The sequence below is a fragment of the Phalaenopsis equestris genome, unplaced genomic scaffold (assembly GCF_001263595.1).
Source record: "Phalaenopsis equestris unplaced genomic scaffold, ASM126359v1 Scaffold000369, whole genome shotgun sequence".
Lineage (NCBI taxonomy): Eukaryota > Viridiplantae > Streptophyta > Magnoliopsida > Asparagales > Orchidaceae > Phalaenopsis > Phalaenopsis equestris.
The window spans coordinates 143,914-166,426 of NW_018164811.1; the positions used below are offsets into that span (position 1 = coordinate 143,914).

General features: G+C 37.6%; 1 protein-coding gene across 7 annotated transcripts in view; it reads left to right on the plus strand.

Annotated features, from left to right (window-relative positions):
- Positions 1 to 21,552, plus strand: part of LOC110026365 (ubiquinone biosynthesis monooxygenase COQ6, mitochondrial) — a 66,615-nt gene extending 45,063 nt beyond the window's left edge. For 3 of the 7 annotated variants that reach the window (XM_020727269.1, XM_020727274.1, XM_020727276.1), the window contains 5 exons: positions 7,446 to 7,513; positions 7,586 to 7,637; positions 18,258 to 18,476; positions 18,687 to 19,289; positions 20,935 to 21,552. In XM_020727269.1, the coding sequence (XP_020582928.1) occupies positions 7,446 to 7,513; positions 7,586 to 7,637; positions 18,258 to 18,476; positions 18,687 to 19,289; positions 20,935 to 21,180 (1,188 nt within the window). In that variant the 3' untranslated portion in view covers positions 21,181 to 21,552. Of the gene's footprint in view, positions 1 to 7,445; positions 7,514 to 7,585; positions 7,638 to 18,257; positions 18,477 to 18,686; positions 19,310 to 20,934 lie in introns of all 7 variants that reach the window. The other 4 variants (XM_020727270.1, XM_020727271.1, XM_020727273.1 and 1 more) reach the window with 4 other exon arrangements.
- Positions 21,553 to 22,513: the final 961 nt, after the last annotated feature.

A 22,513-nucleotide genomic window follows, 5' to 3' on the forward strand; every position in this document is an offset into this window, starting at 1 on the left:
GTCACGAAGGGTTCACCTAGGATCGTATGATCCTGTAGGAACTCATTTTCGGGTCCTCTACGTTTTAGTCCTTAGCCCTTGCAACTAGAAGTTGAGTATTTGGAACCACTCATGCGATTTCTTCACAAAAAATGAGTCGAGAAGTGGTTTAAAGTTTTACGGGAGGTGGGCTCGGTTACTAGTCTGCTAAGATGGTCAACAAGAAACTCCTAAGGCTGGATTTTGGGTTCTGGGATTAGGAAACTAAGTCTTCACTAAAAATGAGGTCAACACACACTTAATAGTTTATACAATATTTATTAATTTTACACAATTTTTTAATTTAAGGTTTGCGCCTCAAAACATTTTGAGGCTTATAGCTCGCCTCATGAATGAAAAATGTCTTAATACTCAATTTAGCAATTTTGAACCTTGGTTATTAGCTTATTAACCAATTTTGGGCTTTACTGTTTTGCATTATGGGGAGGCTTGAGTAGCTTGAGGTTGTATTATTGATTTTAGGATGGTCCAAAACTAAGCTTGATTTAATAAGCTTGTTAACTTTGTGTTAGCTTGATCACTTGGGTCGAGACTAACATTCAAATGAAGGCTTGAAGGTGGAGTTCGACGCGTTTCATTGGAATTTATATGCAATCATTATATTAAAAGACTTTCAAATTATTCATTACCTATTTATGCCTTTTTGCTATTAGGGGTATAATCTAGCTAAGTCGAGTGTGTATGCCGTGGTTTAGAATTAGTTTGGTTGAATCATATGTTATTCAAGTTCAGTTTGAGCTTGAGACAAGCTTTAGAAATATGTTATACTTGACTTGTTTAAGAATTTTAGTGTTAATATTTGCTTTGTACTCAGTTTGTTTTTTTTAATTAAAAAAATAAAAAATTCAAATGAGTACTTTTTTATTTAAATAAAAAATTTGGTTTGTATATAAATTTTCATATAAAATTAGTCAACAAGTTAAAAATCTAAACGAGTATTTGATTTTTTATATAAAGGAATTAACAAATAATCTTACAAATTTAAATAAGTAATTTAATATATTTCATATTAGCATCTAACTAGTTAATGTCAAGCAAACAAAATAATATATAAGTTATAAGTTTTTTTTGCAATTAAATAACATAAATAAATACAAACAATCTAATTCATTGAAATTAAAAAAAATAAAAACAAATTTTTAAATCTATATGTATATTGATATTAAATTATTTTGTGTTACTATTAAATATATTGTTAATTAAGTTCTAATTAATTAGTTTTTATTTAAATAATATATCATATAAGTATATAACATTTAACAAGTTACATGTTGAACAACAAACGAGTTTGACAATGCTCATATTTGGTTCATTTAAGCTCTGATTTCTTAAAAAATTTTCAAACTTGTTTATTTACTAATTTAAACAAACCTGATGAGTATTAATCGAGCCGAGTTCAAGCTTTTCATCTAGTTCATTGTTACACGTAATTTTTAAATGTAATTGTGTCACATAATTACATAAAAACCTACAGTGATTTATCATTCTTGCATTAACATAAAATTTTTTCATTTGAATTGACGGAATAGGCCTATAACGAGTTTACTAAAGCTCTTCTTGAGCTCACTGCCTAATGTTGACAACCTGAGATTCGTAAACATCTTAGGATTTCATAAAATCTTTGCTCAGTTTGAGGTTTATCTATATTCATAATTCATTTACGAATTCTTAAATGAGCTTCTTGGCATAACCAACCATTCTCTGAGACTTCTTATTCTTCTTTCATCTTCCTCCTATTCCATTAATCCTCCCTTTTTTTCATTGATTTCCCACTAATCGCCCTTACAGAAGTTCACAAACCAATTTTACATTCTCCAACACAAGATCACCTCTACTACAATAATCGGAAACGAAAATATGCATCGATTTGTAGCGTACATCAAAACACAAGAGTAAGGAAAGGAATGTCTGGAAAATCACAAAAATGAGTTTCCTTCTTACGGATTTCACCCTGAAGCCCAAAATTGCAACCTATGGCTCTCTATTGTGCGCGCAGATCGTGCTTGTTATAGTGTAGGATTGTGACTTCTCGCGGTAAGGAGGAATCGGGAGAGGGGAAACGAAGGGATTGTAGCATTTAACACGACCTCAAGGAATTCATAGCCATTCGATCGAATAAATCTAGCACGTATAAGTGCGGGAGAGTCAACTGTGAACATTGAAGGGATTAGCGAGAATAATAAGGGTTATTTAAGTTTAATCAAACTTATAAATTCTTAATTTTATATTTTCTCATTAGTTAAAAATTCGAGCATGGTTCTGTATATCAAATTGATCTATTTTACGTATAAAATTTTATAAAATTGCTTCAATTAAATTTCGGAAGATGTGAAATTTGGGTTACGTTTTAAATTCATTAAAATTTTACTTGGCTTCTCAAATTTTGGGTGTTACACATGAGGACATGTAGGTCCAATAAATAAAAAAAATTCTTGTTTCATATGAAATATGTTGTGAAATCTCGTTGGGTAACTAGAATTTAACTCTTATATCCTTTTGACACCGTTATATGATGTTAAGAACACATCAATTGCAGTTATTTTTTTATTACGCTGTCTATTACAATTTTTCATAGTTGATCTAAAAGAAACCATGAAACAACAATATCCTTATGTAATAAGAACAAAAAAAATGAAAATGTCCACGACATTAATATGTCTCATATAAAAAATATGAAAAAGTGCCTTGTTTGGCATTACATCAATGGGGTACAGCAAAATGACATGTATGTAAAGCAATACACTCATCGATCACAATTGTCAACATATTTAATTAACCCTATGCTGCGACGTCATTGACATAAAAAACTCTAGTTGTGCGACTTTCTAACAACTTCATGGAAAATAGGTACAATAATGTGCTCTCGTGAATTTTTTAAGTTTCCTCCAGTACTTTAATAAATTCAAGCATAAATAGTGGTGCAAGTGATGTGTTTGGCCCAGATGAAACATTATAACATACAATTACTAGTTGTGAAATCTAATTTCTTAAATAAGTAACACCATTATTTTTCATTTTCTTACTTCTAGGCCTTAAAGAAGGTTATCGCTCAGAATGACTGAATCCCACATGTTCGATGAAGTTACGAATCGACCCTTCACTTGAGTCTTTTTTGTGCTTATAATCTAAATGATCGGCTATATCAATGTTTTCTCTTTGGCTCGGGGACCATGCATGACCACCAATGAACACAACGCCGCTAAACATTTGATCTAACTTCTCTTCTAGTTTTGGGTCAATGCCACTAAATTTATTTTTTTTCGGCATTAGAGATGACCTAAAAGTTATTGACATTAAATATTATCATATTACAAATGGTGTAAGACTATTGTGTGTAGTAGTAGAACTAAAAATTGACATTCACCTCGAATCTCTCCTTCCACCATTCTTCCGATAAATCTATAGTTCGCTTTATATGATCACAACCAAGACCTGTAGCTCATGGCTTTAAATCTTTTTATAATTTTCAATCATTTTTAGTGATCCCATTTTTTCTTTAATCGCATTCTATTGTGATCTCTTCTAGTTCATTTTCTTAAAATTTTAATTATGTTCTATCAGCATTCTTTGTTAAAATATGTTGTTGTTCTATTTTCCAATTCAACTTCTTTGAGAAAGATAAAAATAATCAATTTTACATCTCTTTCGCACAAGTCAAAAGATCCCCATGGTCTTGTCTTACCCATTTAGACCTCTATTATTAAAACCATAATAAGAAATTTAGTGATAGATAATAATACTAATTAAAAGGTGAAGACAATGATAAGGCTACTAATAATAATTGCTCGTTTGGTTGAACCATCTAACAGAAAAACAACAACATTAATCAAGTTCAAGAAGGAGAAGACAATGATCGTAATTGCTTGCCGTAATAGGAAATAACAAGATTTCATCTCCCTTTACATAATTCAAGCAAAGCCCACATACAAAGAAGCCTAGGCATATAACTGTCAATATAGTAGGACGACAGCTGATACCACAAGCCCTAACAAGCAACAACATCTATCAAATAACTGAAAAAAACCAACAATCTTTACCTGCAAAATTGTAATTTTCAGCTCTTATACCACAAGCCACCAACGATTCCATGAAAATCTTTGAATCGTATAGGTGGCTCAAAAACAAATAGAGCCCCTAGCAATATAGATCATATTTCCAGAGCAAAATGAAACCCACAGAGAATCATATAGGACACCAGCCAAAAGCATATTTCACAGATACGACAATAGAACGAACCAACATAGAAACAACTTTAGCAAGGTTTAAATCCCTTCAAAATCAAATAAATGTATAGAAAAACCAATAAAAGAAGGTTGAATCTGATTGAAAACGAAAAAAATAATGAATATGCCCACAAAAATTGAAGAAAATAGAGGGTATCTCCCTTTTACGAAAAAAATATGCTTTCGATCAGCTTCTTCTTAGCTTCATGCACAAATTGTGGCTCAAGAATAAGAGCTAGGGTACAAACAATGAAAGAGAACAAGAGCTATAGCACATAAGCTAAAAAGAAGGTGATCTTAAGCTCGAAAATGATTTTACGCTTATTTTCACAAAAAGCATCATATTAATGACGCGGTTAAGCAAACGTGGTTTGTGTTCTGGTAGAGGGTAATTACTCTAAAGTTGATCTTAAGTAGATTCACAATTATTGTGAAATGTTCATCTCTGGATTGGATCATCTCTCTTTTGATTTCAAGTTATTTAAAATATGGCTAATTATCAAATGAGTTTTGAGTTTAAATTATAATTACCCTACGAAGTGAATATTCTTCTTATCTAAATTGCTTGTCTCTCTCCCGCCATTCTTGACTTCTTTTCCTTTGCAAAATAGGCCCATGATTGCAAGTAGTCCCTTAGTTAACATTCAATATTAGATCACCGCTTACAACTATAAACAGAGAGTGGGGACGTTGATGCTTGAACCATGTTAAAAATGTTTGTTTTCTTCTTTTTGCTCCCGCTGCAGTCCATCTTTCTCTTTTGGATATGATTCTTCCATATTTAAGTAAGTGTTAGGAAAGAGGTTGACAGGATTACCAGCTTGTCAGATTGAAATTTTCCAGAAGCTGTGGTACTTTCTTTTGTTTTTCCCGAGTTCATTTCATTTGGTATTTGATTTCTTTAGTCAAGTTGTGCCCATTAGGCTATCTGTAAAAATCTTCTTAAGGGATTTTGAAGATAAAGAAATACAAGGGGTTGTCATTTTGAAGCATAGGTGTGAAAAATAGTTTGTTAAGAATCCATTGTTGATTAGACAGACTAAGTTAACTATCTTGAAAGAGTTCATGACTCAAGTAATCCATGTTAAATCTTCAAAAGAGATATGAGAAACTCTCTAGAACAGCTATTCAAGATTTTCAGTGGCCAAGATTCTGTGATTGAGGGGGGACCTTCAGTGACTCCATGACATGGAGCTTCCTCCGTACCCACGACTTACGCGGGGCTTCCTCCCTACCTACGGCAAGTCTTGCCTCTGCGGGTGAACTAGCCCAGACAAGGGGCGGTTGAAGCGGTCTAGACAGGCCCGATTGGACTCGCACCGCACATTAAAGCCGGATCCCACCCCAACACCCTGCTCCACCTATGTCTTGCCATATTGGGATTGCGCCCAAAGCTCCCTCTTGCCTTTCCTGGTTGCCGCCCAATGGGAGGTCTTCTATTTATATGTATGGTTGCTGCCCTAGGGTTTTCAATGCTTGTTGTGTTTACCTTCAGATTTCTTGTGTGGAATCATTTTCCCTGTTCTAGGGTTGTATCCAAGGAGGTGATGGTATTCCAGTTGTATCCTACTCCAAGATGGTATTGTATCTCTCTTTTATCTTCCCTAAACCTTTCTTTGCCTTCCCCCTTTGCCGCTTGCCACTTTGATCCTTCCCCAACCGCCTCCAACCCACTTTCCAACCGATCAACCTGCTGTCCTGCCTCTCCAAGCCTGTTGTCCAGCCCCGCAACCCGTTGTTCTTCAGCCAAACGTGCAACACTCCCTCCTTGCTGTCGCCACCCCTGCTAGTCATCTCGATCCATGCAATCATACAAGAAACCCTATTATTAAAGTTTATCACGCAAATAGTTATTAAAGTTAATAACGTTCATAACACAAATAGTTATTAAAGTTTATTAATTATTCATAATATAAACTGAAATAACATCACCAAAATATTAAAACAACACAACAAACACCTTGAAAGTGCTTCCCAAGGACGGTGGAGGTTGGTGATGTTATGAATAATTAATAAACGTTTAATTAATTAATATTTCAAGGTGGGGGGAGTATAGGATGTTTGTTAAATCTGCAACATTAAAAATTATTAAGAAATACATTACAAGCAACATCCAATAGCACAACATATGAAGTTATTGCTGCAAACAATTATCCTAGTCAAATCTATCATGAAAGAGGCAGGCTCAGTCGTGTTTGACATTTCAATTAACAAGAAAACTATTGTTCAAATAAGTCTTTTTGATGCCATGGACGTCCTTCAACTGCATGTAATCCTGAAAATTTATTTAATCCAGTATTTAACTTTTGGTGTTAATTAGGTTAATAAATATTGAGTTCCATAATTTTGAATAATACATTCTGCTAACTTTAATAATTAATCCGCATAACTATAATTAGAGAGTGGAGACGTTGATGTAGGGCTTCTCAATCATGCTAAAAACTGTTGTTGCTCATATCCTCTTCTCACCCTGCTGTGTTGCTTTTCTTTTCTTCCTCTGAATATGAATCTGTTATGTTTACATCCTTGAATTACCTGACCTGCTTATCTTATTACCTACTTAATCATCTATTGTCCCAAATTTTGTGGTAAAAAATTCAATTGAATGCTCATGGTTTTTGCTTGTCATTAGCATTTAAAGTGAGATATTTTCAATTTCTTTCTTTTATTCAAAGAATGCAAGCAGTGTGATCAAGATTAAAGCTAGATATGTAATGGCTTTGATCTTTTCTTTGTGAAATTCCTAGTGGCTTTTATGTAATAGCATTGATATTAGTTTTAGAACTTCTCTTTTTTTTCAACAGAATTCTTATGTAATGTGTTTGGCCCCAAGATGCTAGGGAGATTTCATCTAATTGACAGGTGGAGGTGAAAGTTTATTATTTACTTCTTTTTTTTTTTTTTTGAATTTTAAATTTATCCATTCTCAGCGTATACTTAACTTCATAATTATGATTATTTCTATCATTCATATCATTTATTAATGAAACCAATATATTTTCTCTATTAATCTGCATCTATTGCTTGCTGTTAGTTTCCTTTCAATGGTACCTTTTTAATTACTTTCATTCTTAAAAGTACATATGCGGTTTTCATACAGAAACCACTATTTATTTGTTTTTCTTTTTCGTAAATATGATAGTCTAAGAATACGGCTGTTTTCTTATGTTACCATAACGATAGGTGTGGGATTACTCTGGTTTGGGCTACACAAGGTATCATGCAAGAGATGTTGGCAATGAGTACCTTGGGTATGTTATGCAATTAATGCAAGTTACTGTATTATATTTTTGAAACTATCAGTTAATAATATCCTTGTTTAGTTGTGTAGTGGAGAACATGGTGCTGTGTGATGCTCTTTTGTCATGTTTACAGGTACTATTTTTATCTTATCCTGTGTGATTGATTGTTGACTTATGCATGATGTTTTTTTTTTTTTTTTTTTTTGTTTTTTTTTTGCTTACTGGTACTATTTTATCTGAATCATGTGTGATTGATTGTTAACGTGTGCATTTACTTTGATCTAAATATATCTTACTGAATAAGAATAAACATTTTTAATATAATTGTTGCCACTGTTAAATCCTGAACATGGTTTAATATCCACTGGACTACTCAAATGTTAAGATAGCAAATCTAGATGATGTTGACGAACTACTCAACTGATAGGATTCAGTTTGTGCTTAAGGTTAGTACCTTGTTATTGTTTTTCAATTAATTTTTTGTGATTGATACCACTATGTTTCATGCTTATAAATTATTTTCATACATGGTGCCAAATAAATGCTCTTGGGTAAGGATCAATAACATATAAATTTAGACTTCACAGGTGTTAGATTGAATGCAATCATCATTAGCTCCCAACTTTTTAAGGTCAGCTTTATGAACCCTCGTTTTACATTTGTTCATGTTGAGTGTTGTTTGATGTGTTAAACTCAATTTTTTAATATACATGATACCGGAGTTAACTCAAATATGACCGAACGATGAAATATTTTATTGTTGAATTTAAAAGTTACAACTATGACTCTCAACATAAAAATAATACCAACTTGCAAACTATTAAATGACAAGGATGAATCCCCAAATTAGAATAAAAGCAACACGAAATAAGAACTAAACCACATAAACTCTCCCAAGAGGATGGCTGCAGGTCCGTTTGGGAAGGAAAGGGGCGCGGTAGTGTTGGAGGAAGCCAGAGTGGTGTTGAAGGGGAGGCAGCCTGTTGGAAGGGAGCAAGGAAGTCCAGCGGCAACTTGGGAGATGTTGGGTGTGGTGCGACCGGTTGGAAGGGATTAGGGAAGGTTTTGCAGCTGCAGGAAGATGTTTGTTGGGGGGGGGGTGGTACGGCCTACTGGGTGGGAATAGGGAAAGTCTTCTGGCTACTATGATATGAGCTAGAGCGTTGCAAAGGGGAGTTGTATGGATAAATATTTTAGCAGGGTCGAACTATAGCTGGAGCACCACCCAGGCTCTTGGAGATGGTCACCAACTTGGACAAGTTATAGTCAGAGCACCTCTTCACCCTCAGATACAACCCTCAGAAGGGAAGAACGCCTCAAATGCAGTAAACTGAAATCTGGAATCATTAAAAATTGGTTAAACCTAGGAAAACATAACATATATATAATGGATCTTAGCAATAAGAATAGGAAGGGATTGGAATTTGGAAATGACTAGAATTCGAAGATGGAATAAGCAATGGAATAGGAAGGAGAACCCTATGGAAAGAAGTGGAATAAGATAGGAGAGGGGGAATGGGCGGTAATTCTCGCCTCTCAGAGGGTCGACCGGTCCAACACTTGGCTATGTCAATGCATGGCCAGTTCAATTGGCTCCCTGCACGCCCCACATCAGTTTTCTGGGGTTGGGGGAGCTTTCACTTCATGTGTCAAAACTTTTGCTCCTTTATATGTGGTTCTGACAGCATTCCACTATCCGCTGCACTGTATCCCAAAGCACTGAAAAAGATTCCTCCACTTGTGAGCATATCTTTATATCGATTCGTTCTCCTGGGGTCTCCCCACCAAAGTGAACTGAGTCTATGTGTCTCGCCCATGTCGTTGAATACTCCAGGAGTAATCCACGACCAACTCAACCCGACTTGAAGTAAGGGTAGCTTAACTCTCTTCGCATGTTGGTGGCCACGGTAGTAAGATTCAATCATGATATTCTGAAGTGCTCTCTGTTGTGCCTGCCCCGTGTATGGCGCTAGTGTCTCCATCCTGCCGTCCCATATTGTCACTAAAATTGTTCCCACTGATGTTGCTTTGCTAATAAGGGCTCCTGTGATTTTGGGCTCTGCCAAAGGAATTAGGATGACGCGCTTCCCATTCTTGGTGAAAAAATATGTTTCTAAATCCTTCATGCTGAGTCCTTCAACCAAATTGTCACAGTCTCTCTAACAAAAGCCGACAAACATCCATGGGGATCATGTCACACCACACATGATCTTGTAGCTGGTTTCTAATTAAAAACTTCATTAGACACCTTCGGTCAATGCTGACTATGTTCTTCTTCATCCATGTTAAAGAATATGGATGAGAGTGTTTCTGAGTCATGATGAGGCTGCATACCTTTTCGTTCAACATGCAGCGGGTGTGGAATATGTTGTGATGAAGTCGCTGCAGACCCCTCGTATTCTCAGCCTATAGGATTCATTGAACTTGTACATGTGCCTCTCCTTCATTCGGTGGTAGATGGTGCATATCACCCTATTCTTCTGATTTCTCCACGTCGCTAACTTCCTCTACGGCGCCTTGCTTGGTAAAAGACACGATTAAGCTCGTTGGGCAGCTGGAGGCAATGTGCCCAGATCCGTTACATCTAAAGTATTTTCAAGTGGGGACTGTAACAGGCATGCTACTCTTATTAAGCTTTTTCTCATTGAGGTTGGCTCTCTTCTTAGCTAAACCAGATTTGTCAACTCCCTGAGGTGTGCTCTTGTTGGTTTTGTCAACTGTGGCTGGCTGTCTGGTTGGTGGTGGCTGCCTGCCTTTTTTTTTGCTGTCTTTTCACTTTAAGTGCTAAGGTCTCGACATCCGCAAGTCACCGATAAGGCTGCGACTACACCATATTGCTAACAGTATCAAATCGCATTTCATCTATATGAGTGGTCGAATTTAATTGTGAACTCCACTGAAAGGTCTCATTGTTGTAGATTGTGGAGTTTCAGAAACATGTCCCGACGGTAATGAGTGGAAGATATTTCTTCTGCACGGCTTTCTTCATCTTCTCCCACTTGGTTTTCATCATTGTCTTTTTTTTTCTCCATCTCTGTAAATTTTTCCACTATAAGGAGGCATTCCTTTTTAACTTGATGACGATCAACATTACCCGCTTATCATTTTGCACATCCTTATATTCGAAGATTCTCTCCATTAATTGTGTCCAATTGACAAAATCATCATAATTCATGCCTTCATCAAACTCTGGCAGATCTACTTTGATGTTGAAATCCTTGTGACCTCAATATGTGGGTTGCTCCCTCGGTCTCCTTCGATATTGAATTTTGAAGCTGCGTAGTTGGTGTTCCTCACCGTACATATCTTCCCCATGGAATGAATTATGATCTTCATCCTCGTCTCCACTTTGATTCTCGATCACAGTTGAGGGTAATCTCCCATTGGGTCCCATTGTTTGCCAGTAAGCGACAAATCTTCAGTTGTATCTCGTCTCGGGTCGGGTCTTGTTCGTATCTCCATTACAGCATGATTACAGTTTGATTTGGAAAGGGTTTTGAAGGTAGTAAAGCAAAGAAAGAAAAGAGAGTAAAGAAGAAAGAAAAGGAGAAAAAAGAAAAAAGAAAGCTTTTGGTGACTTGGGTAGGGTCGATGCTAGGGAACTCTAGGATATGATCAAGGTTGGGCTAGTTCAAATACCAAATGATACCAGAGTTCACTCGGACCAAGAAAATTAAGATTCAAGTAACACTAAAGAAAACTGAATTCTTAGTTGTTTTTACTTCCTTACAATGATTACTCCAATATAAAAGTAATGCCAACATGCAAACTATCAAATAACAAGGACAAATCCCCAAGCAAGTATAAAAACAACACGAAATAAGAAATAAAATGGTAGCAAACACATAAATGGCTCTCTCAAGAGGTCGACAGGTCCGGTCGAAAAAGAAGGGGACACGGTAGTGCCTGAGGAAAATGGTATGGTGTCTAGCTGCTAGCAGGGAGCCCGACAACAAGTGTCGGCAGCGCTAGATTGGTCATAGAAGTATGGTGACAACCTGGAGTGTTGGTGGAGGGGAGCGACCTGCTGGAAGGGAACAAGTTTGGCGACAAACTGGGAGATGCTAGGTGTGGTGCGGCTTGCTGGAAGGGAGCAGGGAAGGTGTTGCTACTGCTAGAAGATGCTGGTGGTGGTGCGACTTGATGGAAGGGAGTAAGGAAGATCTTTTGACTGTTGGAAGATGGGGGTGGTTAGGAGTTTCAGAAATTGACTCGACACGTCAACACAACTCAAAAAATCCGGTTTAGAGTTAACTGAAATATTTTTCGAGTCGAGTTCGGGTCCAGAGAATTTGACCCGTTTATTATTCGGGTCGGGTTCATGTTGAACCCAAAAACCCAAACATTACCATAAAAACACAAGTTTGGGTCGGATTCGGGTTAGGGGGTCAAGCTCGGGTTTTTGTCATATTTGGATCTTAGTTTTCGGCCCGTTTATTATTCAAGTCAGGTTCGGGTTGACTCTATTCGGGTCGGACCCGAACCCGACCTGCTGATCCAAATTGACACCCTTAGGGGTGGTGTGGACTGCTGGGAGGGTGCAGACAAGGTCTTGCGGCTGTTGGAAGGTGGGCCAGAGGACTGCATAGAGGAGTTGCAAAGGTAAATATCTCGGCGAGATCGAGCTATAATCGGTGCACCATTCGGACTTTTTGAGATGTTCATCACTTTTGACAAGTTGCAGCTAGGTACCTTTTTGTCGTCGGATACAACCCTGGGAAGGGAGGAATGCCTCAAAGACAGCAAAATTAAATCTTGAATCATCAAAAATCGGTTAACCCTAGGCAAATACAATATATATATATATATATATATTTATATTTATATAATGGATCACAACAATAAGAATATAATGGATCCCAACAATAAGAATGAGAAGGAATTGAAATTTGGAAAGGAATATAATTGGAAGTTGGCAGGCAATGAAAGAGGAAGGAGAATTCCTTATGGAAAGAAGTGGAATAGTAAAGGAGCAGGGGAAGGGGTGGCAATTTCCGCCCCTTTGAGGGTTGGTCAGTCTAGCGCATGGTCAACTCAGCCGGCTACCTGCACGCCCCATGTCAGTCTCTCGGGGTTGAGAGAATTTTGACTTCATGCGTTGAAGCTTTTGTTTCTTCGTCTGCGGTCCTAACTGTGTCTAGATACCACTGTCAGATGCACTGTCTCCCAAAGCACCAAAGAAATTCCCTCAATCTACGAGCATACCTCCATATCGCTCTGCTTATCTAGGTCTCACCATTTTGAATTGAATCTGCATGTCTCGCCCAGGTTGTTGAATATTCCAGAAGTAATCCACGACCAAGTCAACCTGAATTGAAGTGAGGGTGGCTTGACTCTCCGCACGGTGGTGGTCATGGTGGTAAGATGTCGACCGTGATATCCTGGCTTGAAGTGCTCTCTGTCGTGCCTGCCTCCCGTGTTTGGTGCTAGTGTCTCATCCCAGCATCCCCTGTCGTCACCAAAAGTAGTTCCACCGTTGCTACTCTGCTGGTAAGAACTTTTGTAATCTCGGGCTCTACTGAAGGAAGTATGATGATGCATTTCACATCCTTGGTGAAGGAATATGCGTTTCTGAATTCATCTTGTTGAGTCCTCTTGTCAAACTGCCACGGTCTCCCCAACAAAATTTGTCAGGCATCCATGGGGATAATGTTGCACCATACTTGATTCTATAGCTGGTTCTCGATCGAAAACTCCACTAGGCACCTTCAGTCAATCTTGACTTTGCTTTTTTTCTACGACATTAGAGAATATGGTTGAGACTGTCTCTGAGCCTTGAGACCCAATATCTTGACCATCTACGTAGATGCGACATTCTTACTGTTCTCCCCATCGATGACGAGACTACATACCTTTTTGTTCACCGTACAGCGGGTGTAGATTATGTTGTGGCGAAGCCACTGCGGATCCTTTGTATTCTAAGCATGTAGTTCCTGGTGAACCATAAGTGTGGCAAATGGTACACCTTTTCGTGTTCCTCAACTTTCTCCTCGTCGCTAACTTCCTCTACGACGCCTTGCTTAGTAAAAGACACGACTTGGCTTGTCGGCCAACTAGAGGCAATGTGCCCAAATCAGTGGGTTGTGAATCCTTCGGCTCGTTTAATTCGCATTTCATCTATAAGTGGTCGAAGTGGGTTGTGAAATCCTCCACTGAAAGGTCTTGTTGTTGTAGATTGTGGGGTTTCAGAAATATGTCCTAGCGGTAATGAAGTGGAAGATATTTCTTCTATACAACTTTCTTCATCTTCTCCTACTTCATAATTTTATCGCCGCTTTCTCTATTCTTGTCTCTGTAAGTTCTCCCACTACAGGAAAGCTCTTTTTTTTCAACTTGATGGCTGCCAAATTTACACACTTATCCTCTGTCACATCCATATATTCAAATATTCACGCCACTGATTGTATCTAGTCCACAAAATCATCTAGATTCATGCCTCTATCAAATTTTGGCAGATTCACTTTGATGCAGAAATCCTTGTGGCCTTCATATGTAGGCTCCTCCCTCTTTCTCCTCTTATATTGAATCTCGTGGTTGGTATTCCTAATCGCTTATGTCTTCCCTGTGGGACGGTTTTTGATCTTCGTCTTTGTCTCCCCTTCGACTCTCTCGATTGTGGTCAAGGGTAATCTCCCCTCGGTCCCGTCGTTCAATTCTACCAGTCTTTCTTGGAGGCGACTGTTCTCCCATTGTATCTTGTCTCTGGTCGTGTTTGGTGCGTATGGCCGTAGCGGCATGGTTACGGTTTGGTTTGGAAGGGGTTTTGAAGGTAGGAAAGCAAAGAAAGAGAAGTGAGTAAAGAAGAAAGAAAAGGAGAGAAAGAAAAGAAGGAAAAAAAAAGATTCTTTTTTTTTATGGGTTGGGTAGGGCAGATGCTATGGAATCTTATGATAGGACTAGGGCTTAGCTAGCTCTGATACCAAATAATACCAGAGTTAACTCAAATCATGACCAAAAGACAGTATTTTATTGCTGAATTTAAAAGTTATAAAGATGGCTCTCAACATAAAAGTAATACTAACATGCAAATTATCAAATGACAAGGAAGACACCCCAAACAAGCATAAAAACAACACGAAATAAGAAATAAAAAATATAAAACACATAAATGACTCTCTCAAGAGTAGGGCGGCAAGTCGAGCTGGAAAGGAAGGGGGCGCGGTAATGCTGGAGGAAACCGTAATGGTGTCAAGATATTTGCAGGGTGTCAGACAGCAGGTGTCGGCGGCACTGGAGTGATTAGAGAAGTCTGGCATCAACCCAAAGTGGTGTTGAAGGGGAGGCAGGCTATTGAAAGGGAGCAGGGAATCTGACAGATGTTGGGTGTGGTGCGACCTGCTGGAAGGGAGCAAGGATGGTCTTGCGGCTGTTGGAAGATGGTGGGGGTGGTGCGTCCTGCTGGAAGGGAGCAAAGATGGTCTTGCGGTTGCCAGAAGATGGGTCGGAGGGCTGTGGAGAGGAGTTGCAAGGATAAATATCTCGAAGGAGTTGAGCTACAGTCAAAGCACCACCCGGACCTTTGAAGACGGTCACCACCTTAGATGAATTACAGCCAGAGCACCTCCTCCTTATCGGTTACAACCCTCGGAATGGAGAAACGCCTCAAAGGCAGCAAACTGAAATATGGAATCATCTAAAACTGGTTAAACCTAAGCAACACAACATATATTTAATGGATCCTAGCAATAAGAATATGAAGGGATTAAAATTTGAAAAGGAAAGTGGCAAGCAATAGAATAGGAAGGAGAAATCTTTATGGAAAGAAGTGAAATAAGAAAGAAGAGGGGGAAGGGGCTGTAATTCCAACTCCTTAGAGGGTCAGTCGGTCCAGCACTTGGCCGGTTCAGCCGGCTCCCCGCTCACCTTGCATCAATGCAATTCTCAGATTAATACAAATTGGCTACTATAATTGCAATTTTATAAAATTTATTTATAACTCATAATGTTCTTTTATCACATAATACATTTTGTGTGCTTTTCCATTTTAGCCTCTTTATCTTAATTTTGGATGTTATATTCTTATTTTTATCTTAATTGTTTGTCTAATAAATAGAAGGTATTTAAATCGGTCACTTTATGTATCGCACTTTCTTCAAATTGTATTAATTGATAATTATTAATTTAGCAATCTAAAATTGTGTCTTGTGGGGGTATAAATGAGCCGAGCTTAAGCGAGCTTAAGGTTTATTCGTGTTGGGCTCGTTCGAATTTTCTTTTGTTCGTGTTCGACTCATGTTCAAAATGGCTAGTGAATTACCCGTTTGTGTTTAACTCGATTCAAACGTGTTTATTCTAATCAAGCTTGTGTTCGGCTTGAAATAAAAATTTATTAAAATTTAATAAATCAAATAATAAAATTAAAATTTTATTTTTTATTTTTATTTAAAACTTTTCTACATCCGTGTGGCCAGAGTTACGCATGAAATTGTCTTAAAAAATGGAGATACTTAATTTAAAGAAGATATGTTATGTATTTTTTCAGTATTTACAATGTGTGATTAAAGAGGGAGGGCAAGACCATGCATCTTGAGGGAAGGCAGGAGCCATGGGATACAGTGTGGGAACTGAAGTTCTTTTCGGGCATTATATTACATACCACACAATGCTTTTGTATTTACATTTTCAACACATTTTTTTGGCGAGCAGGAAAGCGCCAAGTGGGACCGCTAATGGGGGGAGGAAGTGTGGGCAGACCGACAGAGAACAAATTTTCTTTGCCATTTACATGCATACCATCTAATTCTAATGTATTTACATATCCAACACAAAATATTTATTTTTCATTTACAATCCTAGCTAAAATCATTTTAAAAATAATATAATTTAATATTTTTAAATGCAATATAAAAATTTAATATATAAATATACTACAATAGGACGCAATGGAGAAAAAGGCTTTGTTGCGTCCTATCAAGTGTCGTACTTTCATTTAATTCTAATAAATTTAATTCTTTTTCTTATATAATATGCCCAAGTCTTTAAATCTACCTTTATCTTTCTTAACATAAGTCGAATCTAAAATATCTACTCTCCTAACCAGATCATTAGATGATCGACGTATAATGTGACCAAACCTTCTAAGTTGACTCTAATCTTGTCCGCCACTGGAGCTGCATCAGCCCTATCACAGAGGCCACTCATTCACCTAAGCATACTCATCTCAGCAACACTAAACTTTGTTTTATGCTTCCCTTTTAAAGGCCAACATTCTACGCCATAGTGCATTGGAGGTCTCATCACCATCTTATAAAATTTTCCTTTCAGTCTAAGCGGGAGTTTTCTATTACACAATAGGCCTGGTGCATTCCTCCACTTAAACCAACCAATTTGAATTCTACTAATAACATTCTCATCTATATCACCATCACTTTGAACAAAGAACAAGATATCTTAAATTTTCACACATTTTAATTATTTGATCACTCATTGTTACAACTCCACCACTAAAGCTACTATTACTACTGTAGCTTATGTGTAAACAAATGAATTAATGGGTCAGCAACCTTCTCGTCAATTTACTCTAAAAAATTATTAACAAAATTGAAATCAATTCAATATAAACTTTTATGAAATTTCATTACAACTAAAAATTTAAATAATTTAATTTCATTTATTACCTTATTAATCTTTGCCCAGTCCTAAAACTTTCAAACCGAACATATGGGGGCCTGGTCGAGCCCTCTCTTGCACGCATGCTCGCTGCCGTTACCTCTTCTTCTTCCCCAATCTTTCGATCAAGCCTTTACAAGTTGCATTCTCCTTTCATTCTCTATGAGCCGCACGACAGGGATATACCCGCCTCCTCCTTCCCGAATTTCTCTTGTTTGACCTAATGTTTTATAGGTGTTTTGCAGTAGCTGCGGTGAGCAAGGACTATTGATCATCTTTAAAATAATATCTATATTTATGCCATTTTTTTTTAAACCTGTCTAGCGGAATGGAAGTGTGATTGCCTCCAAAATGTCATCTATGCTTGAATAAAAAAAATATATGTATTTGCATATTAATGTATTTTGGTCGTCAAAGTATTTGCAATTCAAATACAAGTAAAATATGCTGACCTACTACACAACAATTCACGTTTTTGAACAGGGGAGGATTTGACATATTCAGCCTTGTCTTATGCTCTTCGAAGAATCCTTGAATAAAATCTATATGATTGTCAGGTCAAAATATAGGCAAGCTAATTATTGCTTTACGGTCTCCTAAGAAATGAAAATAAACTAAAATTGACAAATACAAGAAAATATGCTAAACTTTTTCAAATGGTTTGGTAAAAGAAAAAAAAAGGAGACCCTTTAAAGATAGAAGGAAAACCTTGCTGCAGTTTGGCGTCATTTCTAATAAACTTGGTATAGCATTTTACAGGAGAGTGATTAGGATGATGATAATAGTGGTGCATGTAGGGAGGGCCTAATCAATATTTTCTGCCTTTCACTTCTGCATTGGAGGATCAGAAATGGCTCTGCTAGTTGTAAGATTTCATTAATAACCTTTCTTCCCTTTTTCTAACCAAAAGAGAATATCGGTTTCCTTTTTATCCGTTAATTTCTATGAATGATTCACATTTAGCATTCTAGTTTCCAGAGAAAAATGTTTTGGCTTGTTATTACCAGTTAATTACAGCTTATATGTTATTAGCCTTGTTGGCGTTGTGAAATATCTATCTCAGTTTGTCATTGCTTAATTTAAGATCTTAGCCATATGATGTTTCTTTTCCTAACTTTTCTTATTACATGGGAACTCTGATTAGCAGAATTTGGACTTCCAGATGTCAATACACAATGCTAGAATAACCTCAATGAAGTTTCCATCACCGTTTACATCCACTACAACATCAAAAGAGCAAATGCGACTGAAGGGTGATTCATCAGGATTTGCATCTTCTGGTTATACTGTAGAACCAATACACAATGGTTCTTTTGTAAAGCTGGGCCTTAGTAATGCGAAAAACATCTATGCCAAATTAGTAGTAAGTGCATATTCCAATTTGAAAGGACATAAATGACCTATCCTTGTTCATTAAATAATGAGCTCTTGACTGAATAGCCTATAGATGAATGATATATCCCTCAAATAAATGTGAGGTGGCCTTGAATTGCATCTCTTTATCTTCTCAGTTGCTTTCACGTGCATTTCTTCTTAGAAACTTTGTAACTTGTTCTTAGTTTAATCTCTACAGGTTGGAGCTGATGGCGCCAAGTCACATGTCAGGGAGAAGGCTGGATTGAATACAACTGGTTGGAATTATCGGCAAAATGCAGTCATTTGCACAGTTGAGCACTCTGTTGAAAACCACTGTGCTTGGCAGAGATTTCTGCCTTCTGGTCCCATTGCACTCTTACCTATTGGTGACAAGTTTAGTAATATTGTTTGGACAATGAGCCCGGAAGAATCTTTGACTCACAAAACAATGAGTAGGGATTCCTTCGTGATGTCAGTGAATTTTGCCTTGGATTATGGTTATGGCTCTCACCCTCAATCAAGTTTTCTCGATGAATTTGTGCACAGAATATCATCTATTTCTGGACATGGTACAGCATCAATGGCAGAACCTTTCCAGGTGCCACCAGAAGTTACTGATGTAGTGTCAGAAAGAATGACATTCCCTCTGTCATTAATGCATGCTCGTGAGTATGCTTCCGAAAGGGTGGTCCTCATTGGTGATGCAGCACATGCTGTGCATCCTTTAGCTGGTCAAGGAGTCAATTTAGGGTTCGGCGATGCAGCTACATTATCAAAAGTAATTGATGAAGGTCTCCAAGTAGGGGCTGACATAGGAGAGGTATTCACCATTCTAATTTAGTAAGTAAAAAGGACCATATTTTCTAGGATTCTAGAAAAGTAAAAAAAAAAAGAACATGTATATCTTCTATAAATTTCTCCATAGTTTTTGTAAATTATTGAATTAGCTGAAAGTCGTTATTCTGTACAATGTGAGAGTCATGTATCCGCTGTCAATAGTGATGTAACTTTGCAAAGTTCTGTTTGGCGTCCAAATACAAAATCAACATGGGACCACAAATTGTACTTGGTATAATCATTTGAGTGTTAAATTTGCTCTATGCTTGACTTTTACTCTCGCCAAATGATTGTTCTGTGTATGTTGTTGGGTAGCATCTGTATTAGGATTTGTAGCTTGAAACACTTTATTTGGTCTAACAGAACTGCACATAAATTATGTTTGGAATCATTAAAATACTTACCAACTGGTAGCTGAAAACCATTATTGGAGACAACATGCACTGGTGTCAAGCTGTTGATTTTATTTCCTTGCTTGCGGCAATACAGCTTGTTGTAAGTTAATGCATTATTGGTCAGATTTGTAATTGCTAATCTTTTCAACAAGCCTTTGTTATAATTTTACAAGCTAGAACTTCTCACTGGAAAGAATTGAATGCTATATTTTATTTTCTATGTATTTTCTGGAGACATACTATTTTGCAGTGCATGATGCTTTCTCAGAGCTTATGCCTAATTTGGCATTCTTTGTTTGTGGCATGATTAGTGATGCGGGAGCTTACCGTCCACGGTATTGTAGCAGCTACAGTAAATGCACTTGGTTACTGTGACTGCTACAGTAACCGCGGCCCCCTTCTTATTTAATCCCTTTCCTTTCCTTTCCTTTCCTTTCAAAATAATTTTCCATTATAATTTATTTCTTTCTCTACTTCTTTTATATTCCTCGTCTTGCCTATTATATCTCTTTCCAATCCTACTCTTTACCTATTTTATCTACTAATCCTTTCTTTATATAGGGTTAGGGAGGAGTTTTATGAGTGTTGATTTCTGAGTGCTGTTTTAGAGGCATTCTTGCCCTTCGGGTGCTGTACCCAATGACAAGGTGCTCCGGCTGTGATTTGACTCCAACGTGAGATTATTCTTTTGCAGCCCCCTCTTGCCCCACTTTCAGTAGCTGCAAACCACTTGACCTTGCTGCCATCTTCATTCCTTGCTGCTGATCGACGTTTCCTGCTGCTATCTTGCTGCTGTGGGCCGCGCCAACACCCTCCCTGCTACTGTTCAATGCTTCCACCACCAACACCAGCCCCGCCGACTCCTTCGCTGCTGTTTGGCGCTTTCCGCATCTGTTCCTGCACCCTCCAACTACTGCAGCCACTCCCGTATAGCCACTAGCCACCTTCCAGCCTTCTTTCAGCAACCGTAGCCATTTTCCATCAGCCGCAAACTCACCGTCTAGCAGCCTCCATCCTCGTTATCACCTGCATAGTTCTTTTATTATTTATGTTGTTTGTGTTTGTTTGTCGTTACTTCCTGCTTTTTCAAGTGTCATGTTTGTAATCTGTTTGGAATTTAGAAATAATATTTTGTGTTTTCATTGTGTTTTGTGTTTCCTCGGGTATCAATAAGTGTCATTTCTCTTTGTTAAGATCAAGCAATGACTTTTTTTTTTCCACCTCTTGCTGCAGCTTTCTTTATTGAAGAAGTATGAGAAGGAAAGGAAGGCTGTAAATCTCACTATGATGGCGGTACTCGATGGCTTCCAGAAGGCCTACTCAATGGATTTTGGACCACTGAATTTCTTGCGGGCTGCTGCGTTTCACAGTTGTCAGTTTATTGCTCCACTGAAAAGAAATATACTTTCCTATGCCATGGGGGAGCAAAAATGGCCTCTTTTCACATGGGAAACAAACAATGGGGAAAGGAACAGTTGAGTCAGGGAAGGAATTCATCTGGTATCAGGAACAATTAGCATTTTGGTACTTTTAAATTTGGCTTTTGCCTTGTAGATGCTGAATTTCATAGTTCTTTTTTTGTTTCAGGAAACCCAAACTAGACCTTGTTTTTTGCCAGTTGCCTCAGGTCCTCTGGAATCTATATCATTGAAAGTTACATTTAACCTGATTGTGAAAAAATTAATGCAATAGGACACCATGGAAAAAAAGGATTCATGTAGCCAACCCCACTTAGTGGGATAAAGACTTGTTGTTCTTGTTGTTTTTGTGAAAAAATTAATGCTTTTGTAGAATAGTTAAAAAATGTTGCAATGTTTACTGGTCATTGCTTCACATGAAAAACCCCTCCTATTGTTGGCTGCTAGTCGCTTCATGAATATGCTCATTACATTGTCAAACTTTGATACATCTACCGCCGACTTTCGGCTACAACTTGGTATGCTTATTTGTTCAAACTTGAAGCCTCCCTAGAGTGTTTCTGGGTTTGACTTTATCACCATACTTGTTGCTCAGATGTCTTGAGCCATTTTGGGGCCTGAAAGGTGCTCAGATGTCTCAAGCCTTATTGGGCTAGTGTGATGCAATTCTCTCTCAATTTTCTGATGCTTGAGCATCATGACTTTGTGGGTATTAGATTATGAAATTAAACTTCCCCTCATCCTCCTGGGTGTCTTAGTTCAAATTACGGTTTTTCTCATCTGCTGCTTTTTTGAGATTATTTTGACCGTCTTCAAGGGGCGGGGGTCATCCATGCCTTCGATTTTTCATCCATATTCATTTCATGCACAGGTTATTCCGGTAGCTATTCATATATTACTTTGCCTTCATGCAAGCTGATTTTTTTATTGTGGGTCTCTGTCGGATTATTTTAACCGTCTTCATGACATGACTGAAACAACATAGAAGTGCATGACGTAATGTCTCGAAAATTGCTGAAAAATGATATGTTGCGTCACAAAGTCATTAGACATATCTTACTACATCACTTTTTGGCGTCTTATATTTTTTTATCGCTTTACATCCTCCCACATTATACCTCGTAATGGGTTATCTAACGGGCTCTCGGGATTCGAAAAATAACCCGACATGCAGGCGTTGTTTGTTTTTTACGTGTAATCCTTTTTTTTAAATAAAATAAGTGGACTCTTGAAATTTAGTCAAATTTCATTATCTCGACCCTTCAATCATGACTTATGCTTGTAGGGTTTCGTGCATCCCGGTGGACCATGCATCATTGTAGGTGCAACACGCTAGACATTTGTCCGAATTCCATCATCTCGGTTGTCAAATGATGACTTTTATATTTTTGGGT